The sequence below is a fragment of the Charadrius vociferus genome, unplaced genomic scaffold, assembly GCF_000708025.1.
Source record: "Charadrius vociferus isolate BGI_N301 unplaced genomic scaffold, ASM70802v2 scaffold1089, whole genome shotgun sequence".
Lineage (NCBI taxonomy): Eukaryota > Metazoa > Chordata > Aves > Charadriiformes > Charadriidae > Charadrius > Charadrius vociferus.
In genome coordinates, this window is record NW_009649968.1 from 128,596 (window position 1) to 143,890 (window position 15,295).

Sequence of the window (15,295 nt, forward strand, 5' to 3'; positions counted from 1 at the left end):
GGTTGCGATCTTTCCCTGAAGCCCGGTGTGAATTTATAAAACTTCAATTGCTTTGGACGCTCCATGGCCTGAACTCTTACTGGGATTTTTTGCCTCAAGCAGTTACTGAACGTTGCTGGCTGTTATTCCTCCTTGAAATCTAGAGTACTTGGTAGAAGAAAACTTATTATTTCCAGTTCTGGGGAATAACTGAAGCAAGCAAAAATTGGCAGTTCTGCAAGGGCAGTATTTTTTTACCTGTGGCACCACTTAATACTGGAGAGCGTTTGCTTCCCCTGCCCTGCTTTGAAGGCAGGAAAGGAGAAGGGGAAGTAGCTGGTGTGTCTGAGGCTCTGAGGTGTTCTCCTCTCAAAGTGAAGTTTCTTTAGAGCTTTTTTTCAAGCGTTCCTTTCTCCAGTTGATCCCTGCAGCTTCTTACGGCCCCGGTCATGGCAAATCCGTGCCCGCTCACACACTTGCATTGTAGCAGCGAGTTGCTCAGCCCTTTACCCCAGGTACTTTTTCTGTTCCTGGGTCCCGGTTGCTCCCACCTGGAGGCAGGTGATGTTTCATTTGGAGCACTCCACTGTGGGTACCGGTGGAGAAACCTCAAGAAGTAGAGGTGGCCTTTTTGTCTTGGGGGCACGTGGAAATGGTAGGCTGGCCCGCCGTGGCTTTTGGGGGAGGGTGGGGGCCCGCAATGGCTTTACTGGCTGCCTTGCCTACGCGATCGTTCAGTCTTGGTGCTGTCTTTTGTTTTTTGGTTTCTAACAGTCTGTTCTCTCTTCTCCCCTGACCCACCACAGAGTTCTACCTTGTAAATACTGTTATTTGTATATACTGTAAATGATGACATCGGTGGGCACTAACCGAGCCCGGGGGAACTGGGAGCAGACACAGACACAGAGCCAGACACAGCACAAGCAGCGGCCGCAGGTAAGGGCAGCGTCCGTGGAAACCAGTTAGCTTGGAGGTGGAGACCTGGCACTCCTGCCTGGCCCAGCGCTAACGGCTGGGCTTGGTCTAACGAACTTCCCGCGTGCTGCAGGGTGCTGCTGGCAGAGCCAGGTTAATTGGGCAGCCACTGACGGTGGGGTTTCTGCATCGGTGCCTCTGAGCGGCAGTGGGGGCTGAGATTTGTTTTCACTTCCATCTGACCATTCCTCGTTCACTTTAATGAACGCAAGTGGCTGAGAAGCCGCCTGGAGTGAGTCTTGATGTTCTGGTGGTGGTAAGGTCTGTCTCAAAATAGACATAGTTTAGGTGATCGTTGCTCACCCAGTGCTGCGAGGCCATCCAGCGGTGCATCCCTTTCTTCCAGACTCCCCTCACTTGCTCCTCTTCGGTCTGACTTTCTCTCTGAAGCGTTCTTCTTTCTGACCCTTGTTTGCGCCTCCTCTTCATCATATTGATTCCTTTCCAGAGATCTCAGGGAAGCGGTGTGGCGTTTGGAGGAAGGTTTGTTGGAAATGCGCCACTCTAACTGTGCTCTCTCTCTCCATTCAATTTCTTTAGGCCACTGCAGAACAGATTCGACTTGCACAGATGATTTCGGACCACAACGACGCTGACTTTGAGGAGAAGGTGAAACAAGTGAGTATGGAAAGTGAGGGTGAACCCTGACAGGAGGGCAGCATCGATGTCGAGAATACCGTGAATGCTGTGGGGGGTGGGAGGGATGCATCTCGCTGCTGCCTGAATTTCCTTGGACTGGCGTGTTCCCCAGAATGCAGGGAACAGTGTTACCCTGAGAAAAGGAGGTTTTAGGTTGGATTGTGCTGAAACAACGGTAACTCAGTAATTCCCACCCTCGGTTACTTCTCATTGAGGGGGCGTAATTAAGCTGAGGATGCTGGAGGGACTCCCAAACCCTGACATTCCATTGTAGGATTTCTGATTTGGGCTTCAACTTGCTTGTCTTCGAAGAGATCCATAGAGATTTTGGTGCCGCCTTGGTTTGGGACCTGCTGACTGTGATGTTGTCTTCTCTACAGCTGATTGACATCACAGGCAAGAACCAGGACGAGTGCGTGATTGCTCTGCATGACTGCAACGGAGATGTTAACAGAGCCATCAACGTGCTGCTGGAGGGCAATCCGGACACGGTAGGATTGGGTCCTGTAAATCTGGTGAGGCCTAGTTCAGTGTAACTGCATATTTGGAGACAAGACATACAGTAATGTCTAGATAACGAGAGCCACAATGACCGACTGGTTCCACAAGTAGCATGTTACGTGTGATTGTGTCCTGGCTTCTTAACACTGCTCTCCGTAGGCTTGCTCAGAATACGAGCGTGGCCAGCGTGGCCCAAAGGAGTAGAGGGGAAAATGCCATAAATCATTTACTTCCTGTTCCTTTTGAATCCAAGCACTTTGACAACGGTACGGTGGCATCTGTATAAACTTTCACAGTCCTGTGAGCATGAAATAACTTATCTTTCCCCGCAAGGGCTGATCGACCTGCGTTAAAGGGCGGTTATATGTTAGCTGTGGTTCCTTTCTTTTAGGGTAACGCAATTTTGTGTCTCTGGCCCTAAACGTTTGCTTCTCAGCGATGTGCTGACCGGCTTGTGTGCCGCTGCCCGTGCCACGCTTTTGAGGGTCTTTTGCTGTTTGTGTTCTGTGGAGTTAAGCTCGACTGCTGTCACTCACGGAGGTGCCTGTCTCAGGCAAGCCGAAGTCAGCTTGGAGAACAGAAGAAGCGCTTGGTTAGGAGGAACCTTCCGCCTGGTGTGCAGGATGTCATTCATTTTGTGACAAAGGCAGCAGAGAGACACAAGTTCTGTTACAGCCCAGTAAAAAGCCTACAAATATCACATCCTTCCAAAGTGCTGCTGATCAAACATGTCCTCCCAGCACCCTGGTTTGGCTGAAGCCGACTCAACTCTGTGTAGAGTTGAGGCTCTAAGTATCCCTTCAGAATATTATGCGTTAGCTCATTATTTCCCTCATTATTTCCCTCATTTTTCTTCTTGAGCGTAGATGGATGAGCTGGACAGCTCAGACTATATTCTCTGTAATGGAGCTGCTCCACAAAGTCAGGTGCTTTGCTAACTTTGGCAGCAGCCAAGTTCAGCGCAGCGCATGTAAGGGTTCTTCCTTGCCTTTAGAGAGCCCTTTCCATTGACAACTGAACAAAACAGCTGTTGGAAAATCCTTTTAGAAAGGGAGATGATACGATTGTGCATTGCTGAGGCAAAGCTCTGCCATGACTGTATTTTCCTCCCCATCCCTTGTAACCAGCGGCTTCTAGTTAAACGACAAACTCCTGTTATCACAGCCATTGCGTTTCTTGGACAAAACGCATTGCTCATGAAAATAGCATCCAGGATAGTGTGCCACAAACTGCGTTGTGTAGCGGTAATTCCTTTATTGGAACAGCTGAAACGCTCAGCAGCGTGAGATGCGGGGCAAGGCACGGTTACTGCGGAAGATTTGTAGAGGCAGAAATGGAGTTGGCAGAGCAAAACCCTGGAGAGCCTGCCCGCTTCTCCAGCCTGCAGTGCCATGGGGGGCCTGCGGGCTGGTACCCGCCGCGCTGAGCGCAGGCAGCGCCTGCACTGTAATTGGTCAAAGGTCTTGGAGCCGCTTCTGGCCTGGATTCAGCTTGTGCAGCAATCCTGTAAAGGGGATTTTCTGATAAGAAACAGACTTGCTAATTGCTCAGATATTCACCTGCTGATGAAGACAGCTCACCTGCTGAGCTAGTTACTCATACCGTACCGTGTTTCATACGGCAAAGGAGCTGGCAGGATCTTAGCGCTGAGTTAGATTTGGCTTAAAATTTACAGTATTCAAAGTAAATATTTTCCTAAATCTCCTTCTGAGCCAGATGCCTATGGAGAGAGACTTCAGAAGCCGTGGGTTTGAAGGCAGTTCATGCCTCTGAGGTTTTTTTTGTCACTGTCCCTGCATGTTGCCATCCAAAACCAGCTGTTTACTTGTCTGCCAGTTATGTTTTCAGGTGTTTGTCAATGACTTGTGACTATTTTTAATTGTTCTAACAGTGTGCAGTGTCAGTTTAAGAGTATGAAACCTCTGCAGACTGTCATAAAATAAACTGATGTGGGCCCGTGGCAGTAAGCTGGCGGCGTGCTTAACTTCTTACAGTTGAACTGGGGATGATCTGAACTTGCCTGTTGGATAAATTCTGTGATACTCCTTTCCCTGCGAGCTGCTACTTAGATGAGGGGTTTTGTTAAGTCACTCAGCATCTGAGACGACAACTTGCCCCAAAATGTTGACTGTAGAGCATTTTGGAATATTTACCTGGGTTATTCTGAGAGCTCCCCAAAACAGTGACCTGTATGAAATGGCAGGGTTTTTTTCCCTAAACAGGGTAAATTTATCCACGCTTTGAACCTGAGTAAGTATTGTGCCCTCTCTATTTAAGAGGTTTAGTAGATCTTTGTAGAAATAGAATAACTCATCTCCTGTTACCTCAAACTGTGTGCCAGTCAGCTGTAAGAAAGCTTTCCCTGAAGGAAGAGGCTGTACTGTGTGTAGGCTGGTAGAATCTTCTAAAAACAAAATAATATTTTGGACTGGAAACCATTTTTCTTGAGACCCTAATTATAGTCTCTGTAGCATGTTTATGTGTGTATTTGCATCGTGCGTCGATCAAACCATGATTAACTGCTTTCCCCTTTGCAAATCTTCAGCATTCCTGGGAAATGGTCGGGAAGAAGAAGGGTGTCTCAGGACAGAAGGAGAGCGGACAGACAGAACCTAGTGAAGAAAGCAAAGAGAACCGGGAGAGAGATCGGGATTTCAGCAGACGACGTGGCGGGCCACCGAGGCGGGGGCGAGGTGCCAGCCGTGGAAGAGAGTGTATGGACCTGCCCTTTAATAACCCCCATAACTCTCACGGTGCACGCCGAGGCGCTTTGGGCTGCGTAAAAGCTCTCAGTAAAGCTTCTTGGGCAGACGTGTCTTTAAGGAAAACCATGCTTGCGTGTGTGGTCATCTGTTTGATGCTCCTCTGTCTGAGATGATTCCTTGGGTGATACCCTCAATACCATCAGCTTAAATAAAAGAAGCTATGGGAGCGTTTGGTGGCGTGATCTCCCGCACAGCCGCTGCGCTTCACTGTTTGAGGTTGGTCTTGGATCATCCCTAAAGCAGGATGAGTCTTGAAATTGTCTTTGCATCGTTCTGTCTTTCAGTTCGGGGCCAGGAGAATGGACTAGACGGTGGTAAGAGTGGAGGAACTTCTGGAAGAGGCACAGAAAGAGGGAGACGGGGACGTGGCCGAGGCCGAGGTACACGCAGGGTTTGAGGTCAGAGGGGGTGGGAGAAGAATTGTGTCGGTGTATCTGTCTCCTCTGTGAGGTCTGAAAGCCTCTTTGATGGGAGGAATTGCCAAACTGAAAATAAGCACTTGATTTTTCTTTTTCATGCTTACACCTAGTGCCTACATGTTGCTTCCCCATCTTAAGCTTGCGAGAAAAAGTATCTAGTTCTTCCATCTCATGGAGCTGAAAAAAATAGGGCTTTATTGTATAAAGGTGGGAAGTTAAAAAAACTAAGGTGATGGTTTGGCAGGTGGGCCAGGTGCTTGTTAGCAACAGCATCTGGATCCTCCTCGTTCTTGCACACGTGTCTCTGAGCACCATTGCTGTGCAGATGCTTGGCTTGGCTTTTAAATACTCAGCGGCAGAAATTAATTTGTCCACAAAATCCATGCTGCTCAGGAATTGTTGCTGAGGACACACGCTGCAGAAATCAGAACCTGGGGTCCGGTATTTATGGTTTGTGCCAGCTGGAAACCTCGTCTGAGCCTGGAATTGTGCATCGCTAATTACACTGCCAGCCAGCTGAGGTCATTCCCATACATATAAAGACGCTGCTGGAAATCCCATCAGCTCGGGAAGATCCTCACTGCTTTCATATTCTGGGCATCACAAATCCATATGTTGTTCAAATGTTTCTTTTCCCAGCGATGCAGAGCCAAGAGAGATGCTCAGCAGCGTGTGTGTGTATATTTTACAGGTGGCTCTGGAAGGCGAGGGGGAAGATTTTCTGCCCAAGGCATGGGGTAAGTTTCTCTGGTACAAACAGTAGCAAAAATAAAAATCTTTGTGCATGAATAGTACCATTTGCATCAGTCATTTGTGTTCTGATTTTCCTTTTTTTTTTTTTTTTTTCTTCTTACTAAAGCCCAAACTACACCATAATAACTTAAATTTGGAATGGCTGGTGTAGGTGAGGCATCCCTCTGCTGAGAGAACTGTCTTTTGGAGACTCTTTTAGATGTGGCATGTCCGGAATAAAATCGGTTGTGTTTAAAATGCTTAAGGAGAGGGAGTAAAAATTTCCATCCTTGTATTTCTTGCAGAACTTTCAACCCAGCTGACTATGCCGAGCCGGCCGGCACGGATGAGAACTATGGGAATAGCAACAACAACACGTGGAACAACACTGGTAGCTTTGAGCCGGATGATGGCACAAGTAAGTGGTCTTCACACGCGTGTTGGCTGTTTTGTATTTAGATGGTTAACAGGTTTTGTGTCCATCTGGTCACACTGAGGAGGTTCTGGGTAGGTCTTCGGCTCAGGGATGGAGGAGCGGGTTGTTGGTTCAGAGGTGGATTTCAGTGACCCTGTTTCTTGGCGCCCGTAGGTGCCTTTGCATCTTGTTAGGGTGACCACGTTGGAAATTGGGAGCTGGACAATTGTTCTGGTGTGAGCTTCTGTGTGCTGTTGCCCAACAGAGGAACAGGAGCAGTTGCCTCCCTTTGTTTTCCAGCAGAAACCATGCTGCCTCTTTGGAAAAGTCTGTCTTTTTTTTTTTTTTTTATAAACTGTAGTGCGTTAAACACGTGCAAGTTGTCCTAATATTTGGTGCATCCTCCAGAGAATATTACTCGGAGTTCAGATGTCTTGCTCTTGATTTTGGTCTGGGGAGCGTTGTCTCTTTCATGGTCATCTTGCTCATAGTGCTGCAGGGTGAGACCTTGTTACAGAGAGCTAGTTGAAGAGAAATCCTCATCGCTTCCCTGTTTGAAGTAAAAGTTTCTTCACTGTGTGGTTCATGAACGCCGATCTGCCCTTGAACATTCTCTTGCTTTGGAAAAATGGTACTTTTTTTTTTTTATTCCAAGTATGCACACTGTTGTAAGACACAAGTGAACTCAGATTTTGCAGTGTGATAGCTGGACAGAGTCGCAAGGGACAATGCCTAATCGTAAGTAGTTTATTTGTGTGGGATTTTTAAAGAGTGTTGGTTTTTTGTATTTACGGAGCAATCTTGAACCGCTGTGAACTCAAACTATTCTATTTTCCCATGAATTTTGAGCATTCAAGTCAATACCACCTCTTGGTTGTCAGAAGCGTTCACAACCGCGTTAATTTTGCTTTAAGCCACTTCCATATTTCTTGTATTTGCTGAAAAACTGGTACCTTTGGAAAGAGAGAAATAAAGTACTGTGGACTGTGATACCTTTTACTACGCATTGTTAGTGTACTTTTTTTTTTTGGTTGGTTTGTGTTTTGGTGGTTTTTTGTTGGGTTTTGTTTTGTTTTCAGAAAACAGCTGTTTTGAAAGAGTGGGGGGAGCAAGCATGGTTTTGTAAAACACTAGCAGATTGAGTGATCATCTTCTTGCCGGCTGAGAAATGGAGTTTTAAATACCAGAGGGAGTAGTTGAGGCATGTGTTAAGGGCAATGGGTATACTTGTCTCTGGAGGAAAGAGGAATGGGAGTGGATGAGCTCTACGTGCTGGAAGTTTAACTGTCTAGTCCGAACAGGCTTCTGTGTGGTTTTGTTGGGTTTTTTGCTGTCTTGCTGTTTTGTGGAACAAAGTGGGTTAGAGTGTGGTTGGGGGGAATTGAATTTATTCTTTTTTTTTTTCCTGATGGAACAACTCACATTTGCTCTAGTGCTACAACACAGCTGTAAAGTTTATCACGCAGCTATGCTGTTTACCTGTGTCGCGCGTGGTCGTTTTGTTTCCATTTTAGTAGCCACAGGCATCTCTTTGAATTAACAATATCCACAGGTACGATGTGACTGGTGTACGTGGGGGCAATGAAACTCGCCTTCACTTCTTTAAGTCAAAATTTCACTGGTTGTCTTTCTTTTCTTTTTTTTTTTGTTTCAGGACTTGATTTCATTGGGGGTGAGGGGTCAAATTATCCCCGAAAATTTGACACTGCTCCTGGTACGATACATCCAGGTGCACTAACTGCCCCGGATACCTTTACTTTATAGCTTTTTTTAAAAAAAAAAAAAACAAACTGAAATATCTGTGGATATGTCATTCTCTCTCTTAATTTGTTCATTTTAATGAATATTTGACATTTGTTCTGACTGTGCTTTTACTAATGCTGACACCTTGAATGTAAGTTGGGAGAGGTTAACCCAAATTCTCGTGGATTATATAAATTTTAACTTCAGCCACTGCTTCTCAGTACTCAGAGCAGCTCCGTGTCCACAGCACTGACGACAGAGTGTCCCACCCGAGGGGAGGAAGCCTGAGGCACCTTAGTCGTGTTCCGCTTGTCTCGCATCCGGAAAGCTGTGACTTGCTGTTGTCCCCGTGCCGTTTCCTCGGTGCGGCGGTTCAGTTCTGCAGCGATCACACTGCTGGCCTCCCCGCTGTGTTTCTGCTTAGGGTCAAAATGCTGCTGCAAGGGGAGTTAGTCTGGCTAAACTATCTCAGTGCTTTGCCGCTGCTTACGGCTGCTTCTGGGTGAGCGATGCGCTTGACGGTGGCTTTGGCATGCTCTTGTTGCCTGGCTGCTCTTCTTCACCTGAGCAGACATACAGTGCAGTTGAAGATGAGGGTGGATTTTGAGATGACCGAGATGTTTGATGGCAAACCTGCTCAGTGCCTGGCCACTTTACATCCTGCTCCTATACATTTATGCCTTACGAAGCCAAGAGACACCCATGAGATGATCTAGATTGCCTTTTACCTCCCAAATCCCATCGGTGTCCGTAACGAGACCAAATTGTGTTTGACTAACACCTCCTCCATCTAAGCTGAGGTCTGGAAGTCGAGGCTAAGGGCCCTTCTGAAGGAACTCGTCACATTGCTCTTGAAGGTCAGGAAAGGAGGAAGAGTGTTGAGGCTGTAGAGTCTCTCTTGCAGGGGCCCGGAGGCAGACGTTCTTGGAGTGCTTCTTTTGCTTTGGAGCATCTTGCAGTTCTCATCTCTGGGTTAATCTTTAACTCCCACAGGCAGCACAAGGCCATCTGCTCCGGTGCTGCCATTATATTTTTGCCACGCTTTGGCTTTGTTTGGATTTACATTCCTTTGAGGTGCAGAGTGGGGGGTTTTGGGTCTGTTATCCTTCCAGGCTGAGGCATGGAGCACATATTCAGTCACTGAGATGGTGGCAGACCGCCTGATAGGCTGCAGGAGGAGCAAGCTGGTTGCTCATCTCCCAGTTTAAACCTAAGAGAGAGTATATTTCGTGCTGGGGGCCGGGGGGGATCTTGAAGACACAACAGGATTTTTTTTTCTTCAGCTCATTCATATTGGCAAACGCCTATTGACTTTTAATTTTATTTTTTCCCCTTTTCCTGTTTTGAGAAGCTCAAAAACCAGCAGCTCTTTGAAGGGCTTCCTTAAAGCAGAGGGGAGGGACTGCTGTTCAGAAGATGACACTTCTGAAATGGTGTTGGAAGCGTCAGGGCGCTGCTTGCGTCGCAGCCCTCCCCTTTGGAGGAGCTTGATGGAGAGCGATACACTCATTTTTTTTTTAAAAAAAAAATCTCAACGCACTGTGCTGGTTAAGAAGCTTTCTGGAGCCTTTCTGGCAAATGCCAGGTTCTACGTCGCAGGTCTTTGGTTTTCCATCTGTCCCTTCATGTGCAGGGAGCACAAGCCATGCTAAATAGGTGCTTTTTGTGCTGCTTTGCTTTTCTTCTCATTTTCCCCGAGCGAGCAAGTCTGAGAGAGCCCTGTGCCATGTTCCTACATGCACAAACTTCTTGGGGCAACTCTCTCGGCTTCCTGCTCTCCCCTGCCCACTGCAGCTGACCCAGGTACCTCCAGCTCCCACTTCGCCTCTTGGGCAAGGGTTGAGCTGGTTGGTTCTTCCTGACCCATGAAAATTCCTACTGCTGCTGTGAGGGCATAACAAAAAATCTAAGGAATGGCGGAATCTGGGTTTTTAAAGTCCAGATGTGGTGCGCATTGAATGCGTTGAACTTTTCCTGATGTTTCTGTCTGGGGCAGAGGGGGTACAGTAGTGTGCCTTGAGACTCCTGGCACTCAGGGAAGTCACGTTTGTATAAATATCTGTATTTCTGACTTAAATATTAAAAAAAAAAACCCAAACAAACAAGGGAGGCTTCTTGAATTGGCTCTACTTGCCAGGCAAAACAAAACACCCAACAAAACAACATGGCAAAAGGAATAATTTTCTGATAATATACTTATTTCGGGCACTAAATCCCCCACTTCTAGACAAGCAGTTGTCTGGATGTTTTTGCCTCGTAATTAAAGTGTACATGGGAAGATCTGCTGTTTTCTTCCCTCCAAAATCTCAGCAAGCCCGATTGTGTCCTACGGAAGAATCGCAGTCGTCTTGTTCCCACGTGTTATGCTTTTATGCTGTAAAAGGCATTTGATTTATAACAGGGCTGATGCCAACTTGTTCCGTCCTTGTGAATGGCTTCAGGATTAACCCTGTTGGCTGTGTCGCGTTTTGTTGATCTGGTTTGCATGGGCTGAAAACAAGTCCCGCAAAATGCGGCTGTTTTTACACTCTTGAGTTTTTTGGGAGGTAAAATGTTCCCGCCCTCCTCCCGCACCAAATTTTAAGTTGTCTAATAAATTCAGAAGTTGCCATGTAAAATTCAAAGTACTGAGGTTAAACTGTGATGGAAGTGAGAGGCAGAACAAGGTGAAGATGCGGCCAGGCAAAACGTTTGGGTTTTTTTTTTTAGCCCCCCAGTAAATTTTGCTCTCTTACAAACTGCGCTGTGCTGGATTGCGGCTGAAATCTTGTGCTTTTCTCCCTGATGTCTTAAACTACTCACTTTGAGCATGTTTCTGAAATTGGTCGCAGAAAATGCGTGGATTTGCTTAGTTCCTTAAATTTTCCTTTCTGATTCCCATTTGCCTGTTCCTGGTGCAGTGAGGTTTCAACATTTTGTGGGGGAGGAGGGAAGAAAGGAGAAAAAAAAAAAAAAGAAAAAACACGAACCATGCAAATGGTTCGGTTATCCCTGGGTTTTATAGAAGCTTCAGGTTTAACTGGGTGGTGAGATCCTGCACAAGAGCTGGCAGGAAGCCCCCGAAGGAGGTGCTCTGTCCGAGCTGCTGGGGTAACACGGACTGCTCGTGTATGCAGCAACTTGCAGCTACTGCAATATGTGGGGAAATGAGGAAAAATGGCACAAGGAGGCTGGGGATGATGCTGGGACTTCCTTGCCAAGCTCAGCTTTCCTGTTCGGTGTCGGGGTGTGTGCGTTGCCCTCGCTGCCAGCCCAGCGGTCCCTCTCTTTCCGCCTAGCCTGCCCCGAGCAAGGCTGGGGTGATGCCATCGCAGCCCCCTGCCCGTGAATCGTGGGTTGGGGTTTGACTGCTTTAACTTGTCTGGTTGGCAAATAGAAATCCTCTCGGCTGCTTGCAAAGCTCCCCCGGCTCTTGGAGGTAGAGCTTTGATGCGTGCGTAACTTCTCTACCTGTTGTTATCCCTGTAGGTGCGTGGAGGGCAGCGACGGAAGAATGGGGCACGGAGGACTGGAATGAAGATGTAGGTACTCTCCAAACCCCTCTCCTCCAGGCGTCTGCCGGCAGGCTGCTGTTCTGTTTGTACACACACAGCTACGAGAGAAGCGCAAAGCCCATCCTCCCCAAACTACGGGCATAGCCCAAACCAGGCTCCCAATTCCGGGAGCTATGATGAATAAGTAAACATCGCTGCTTCTAAAGTACACGTATAGTAGAGCTTATCAGAGGAGCCCGAGGCAGGAAGGGATCTCCTGGGGCATCCAGTCTGGTCCTCTCATTTCCTGCAACTGCGTGATCGAATTCTTCTGTAAACTAGCCTGACTCCACGCAGGATTCTTGCTCTACTCCTCTGGTGGAGTGGCAGTTTGGGAAGGTTTGCCTTTGATCCACACCGCGTGCAGTGGAGGAGGCAGCAGCGATTTCCTGCGTGTGTCACGTGCCTCTGCTGGTCCTTGTGATTTGGATTGAAGAGAAGCTCTTGGCTTTACCTTCTGACTGGCTCTTTGGCATGTCGCGCTGCTTTTTGTTCTCTACCTGGCGTCTCCTTCAGGGGAGAATGAACGCTGTGTACCACCTGCTTTTAATGCCTCTGTATCAGTTTCTCCTGAAATGGGCTTCAGTCCCTCTCTGAATCAAGGGAGAACTTCTGCTCTTGCAGATGAGAGCAGGGTTGGCCTTTTTTAGTATTATTATTAGTTTTGCATGCTCATTTTTGCTAAGCCTACAGAACAGGCACAAAGGGAAAGGTTTTGCTTTCCAGGCACTGTCTGAAGGAAGCACTCCTGCTGTGTTTGGAGACGCAAGCAGTTTCTCTGTCTGTTCAGTCAGGTCTCTGCTTGAAGAGAGCCTTTGATAGCCCTTCTTGCCTTCGCTGTGTGTGATGTGCTCCCAGGGGTTCCTGATTTTGTTTTTAAACTCTTGCAGTTTAGTTGCTGGCAGCTCTTCCATCTGGAATAAAAGCTGTTTATGTTCAGATATGTTCCGGGATAAATCGCAAGTGGTCATTAAACCTCTCCTTCATTCATTTTTGAGTAATATTATTTTCCCTTCCATAGTTGAAGTAGATCTGTTGGGCCCTGGTTAGATCATCCAGGTGAGGCCAGCATCATTGGCAGCTTAATTGTAGGTCTGAAGCTTTTTTCTTTGACTTCTCTAGCAATGCTTGCACCTACCTGTGCAGTGGGTTTTGCAGATCAGTGCTGCGTACCATCAGTTCGGAGCGCCTGTCTAAGCCCAGCAGCCCTAGTGGATTTGTGGACTATGGGAAATTTGTAGAAGGATTTGGGTTTATTTGTATGGGTTTGTTTTTTGGTTTGTTTTTTTTTTCACTGGCAGGTGATTTGTGCACTTGCCTGAGAAGAAACAAATGAAATAGAAGCTGATTCTGATGGGAGCCAAATGTTAGAGAAGTTTGAGTCTAAACACTTGAATTTCCTGAATCACTCTGTGGCTGTTTGTCTCAAATGTGTTTGTGCTTTACTTGGACTCCTGAGACGCTGTTCTCACTTTTGGATTCTTTTTGCCTTTTTTTATCTTTCAGCTGTCTGAGACGAAGATCTTCACCGCCTCCAACGTGTCTTCAGTGCCTCTGCCTGCCGAGAATGTGACAATCACAGCTGGACAGAGGTGATAACCCATGGCAATTCTGTTTACGTGGGAAGAGTGGCACACAAGTCCCAGAGCAATTTGCCATCTCAGACTAAACCTTGCCAGCTAGCTAAAATGCAGCAGCTCTGAATAAGATGAGATGGATGTAAATTGATAAGTTGAGTTAGGAGTTTCTGGGTCCTTATCCTGGATTAAGCTCTGCTGCTGGTTCTTCAGATTTGGGGGCGTTTTGCTGTGTTAAATTAATGGAAGACGTGCTTTAAATAGAAGGCCGTGCAGGATCTTGCATGGTCTCTGTCCTTTTGAGGTTGCTGCTGGCAGTTGAGTTCATGTTCAGTTTACTTTTCAAATTCGTTCAATTTGTAAAGTAAAAGCTATAAATTGTGAGGCTGGAGGTAGAATACTGCTGTAATGGAAGTGAGGGGTATGACAGCTCTTGGTAATCTCCGTGGGTTATCTTCTTTCTTTACCCAGAATCGATCTTGCAGTCCTGCTCGGAAAGACGCCCTCTTCTATGGAGAATGAGTCAACAAACCTGGAGTCGTCCCAGGCTCCTTCCCTGGCCCAGCCACTGGTGTTCAGCAATTCCAAGCAGAGTGCTATAACCCAGCCTGCCTCTGGTAACTCCTTCTCTCACCACAGCATGGTAAGGAAACACTCGTCCCTGCCAGCGTGCAGGTTTTGGCGGGTGCTGGTTTCCCTGACTTTTCCTGTCTACATTTGGGCAACGTGGGGAATACAGTTCTGACACCTGGTCGCTTCTTGTGGGTGGCAGAGTCCTCTGCTTGGACAATACCCACTCTGCTCTAAATACAGAGGCATGAAGTCCATTTCTTAATTAGAAATAATTGGGATAACTCCTCCCCTGATGCCCTTGTCACATTTGCAACGCATGCTTCTTTCCTGCTCAGAGGAAAGGAAAAAAAACTCTTGCAGTCCAGGGTTTATAAATTCAACAGTTTGAGAAGTGGGACTGGTTGGGAGTTTGGTGTGGGATGAACTGCTGGCATCTACTGACAGGTGAAGGAAGGAGGCATTGAGTCTGAATCAGGGATGTGCACAGCCCTGGGCAGCTGCTTCTTTGTGTAACTTCAGCAAAAGAAATTAAAATTGTGTGCTTAATGGTGAGAGAGTTCAGGAAGGATTTTCAAAACTACCTTAAATGTAAAGCCAAGTTCTCCTGGTGGCTGTCTTTTTTAGTGCAACCAAATGCATGTGAGTAATTCGGTACATTTTTAAAGATCCTGTCTGTTAACTTTCTTTGTAAGCCTCCCTGACACCGTAAAATGCTGTGGGTTGGGCAACAGATAAGTGTACCTGCACTCATGTGTGATAAAGGCTGTGAGAGAGGTATGAGGTCTCCTTGCCAGCAGTGTCTGTGTGCATCTGGAGCTCAAGAGTTTGGCTGAGGTGCCCAGTGAGAAGCAGCAGAGTACAGTGTGTTCAGGCTTATGTGAAGAGGTGTATCTGTCCTCTGAGCCAAGTTCCAAGCCAAGGGAGACATTGACTTTCTTATTTCTTTGCTGAAATTGCAGGTGAGCATGCTGGGGAAAGGGTTTGGAGATGTCGGGGAGACCAAAAGCAGCAGTACTACAGGTTCTCAGTTTCTGGAGCAGTTCAAGACCGCCCAGGCTCTGGCTCAGCTGGCTGCTCAGCACACCCAGCCTGGTGGGAGCACCACTGCCTCTTCCTGGGACATGGGATCCACTACGCAGACCTCGTCTCTCGTACAGTATGGTAAGGAAAAGCAGCGTGGCTCCCCAGAGAGGAGGGTGCTCTCCCAGAACCGCAGAGATGCACTGCAAGCAGCGGGGTGAGGGATTCGGTGGAGGGCCAGATCACAAGTTCACAACCAAGCCAACTGCTGGAGAAATTAAAAGAACTGTGGGTGGAAGTTTGTGAGAGTAAAACGTAATAGTGCATGCGAGTCTTTCCCTGTTCCTTTTATACTTGAAGCAGTTGAATCTGTCTGCCTCTTGGTCATTCCAGATGTCTTTAGGGCCAGGGATCTGGCATTCCT

At 47.2% G+C, this 15,295-nt stretch overlaps 1 protein-coding gene across 1 annotated transcript in view; it reads left to right on the top strand.

Annotated features, from left to right (window-relative positions):
- The first annotated feature begins 787 nt into the window (after positions 1 to 787).
- The window catches only part of UBAP2L (ubiquitin associated protein 2-like), a 27,137-nt gene continuing 12,629 nt past the window's right edge, over positions 788 to 15,295 (top strand). Inside the window, exons 1-11 of the mRNA XM_009891591.1 lie at positions 788 to 915; positions 1,495 to 1,572; positions 1,974 to 2,084; positions 4,640 to 4,808; positions 5,144 to 5,239; positions 5,970 to 6,015; positions 6,316 to 6,428; positions 11,637 to 11,689; positions 13,208 to 13,293; positions 13,750 to 13,921; positions 14,811 to 15,012. Of these exons, the coding sequence (XP_009889893.1) occupies positions 826 to 915; positions 1,495 to 1,572; positions 1,974 to 2,084; positions 4,640 to 4,808; positions 5,144 to 5,239; positions 5,970 to 6,015; positions 6,316 to 6,428; positions 11,637 to 11,689; positions 13,208 to 13,293; positions 13,750 to 13,921; positions 14,811 to 15,012 (1,216 nt within the window). The 5' untranslated portion in view covers positions 788 to 825. The remainder of the gene's footprint in view (positions 916 to 1,494; positions 1,573 to 1,973; positions 2,085 to 4,639; positions 4,809 to 5,143; positions 5,240 to 5,969; positions 6,016 to 6,315; positions 6,429 to 11,636; positions 11,690 to 13,207; positions 13,294 to 13,749; positions 13,922 to 14,810; positions 15,013 to 15,295) is intronic.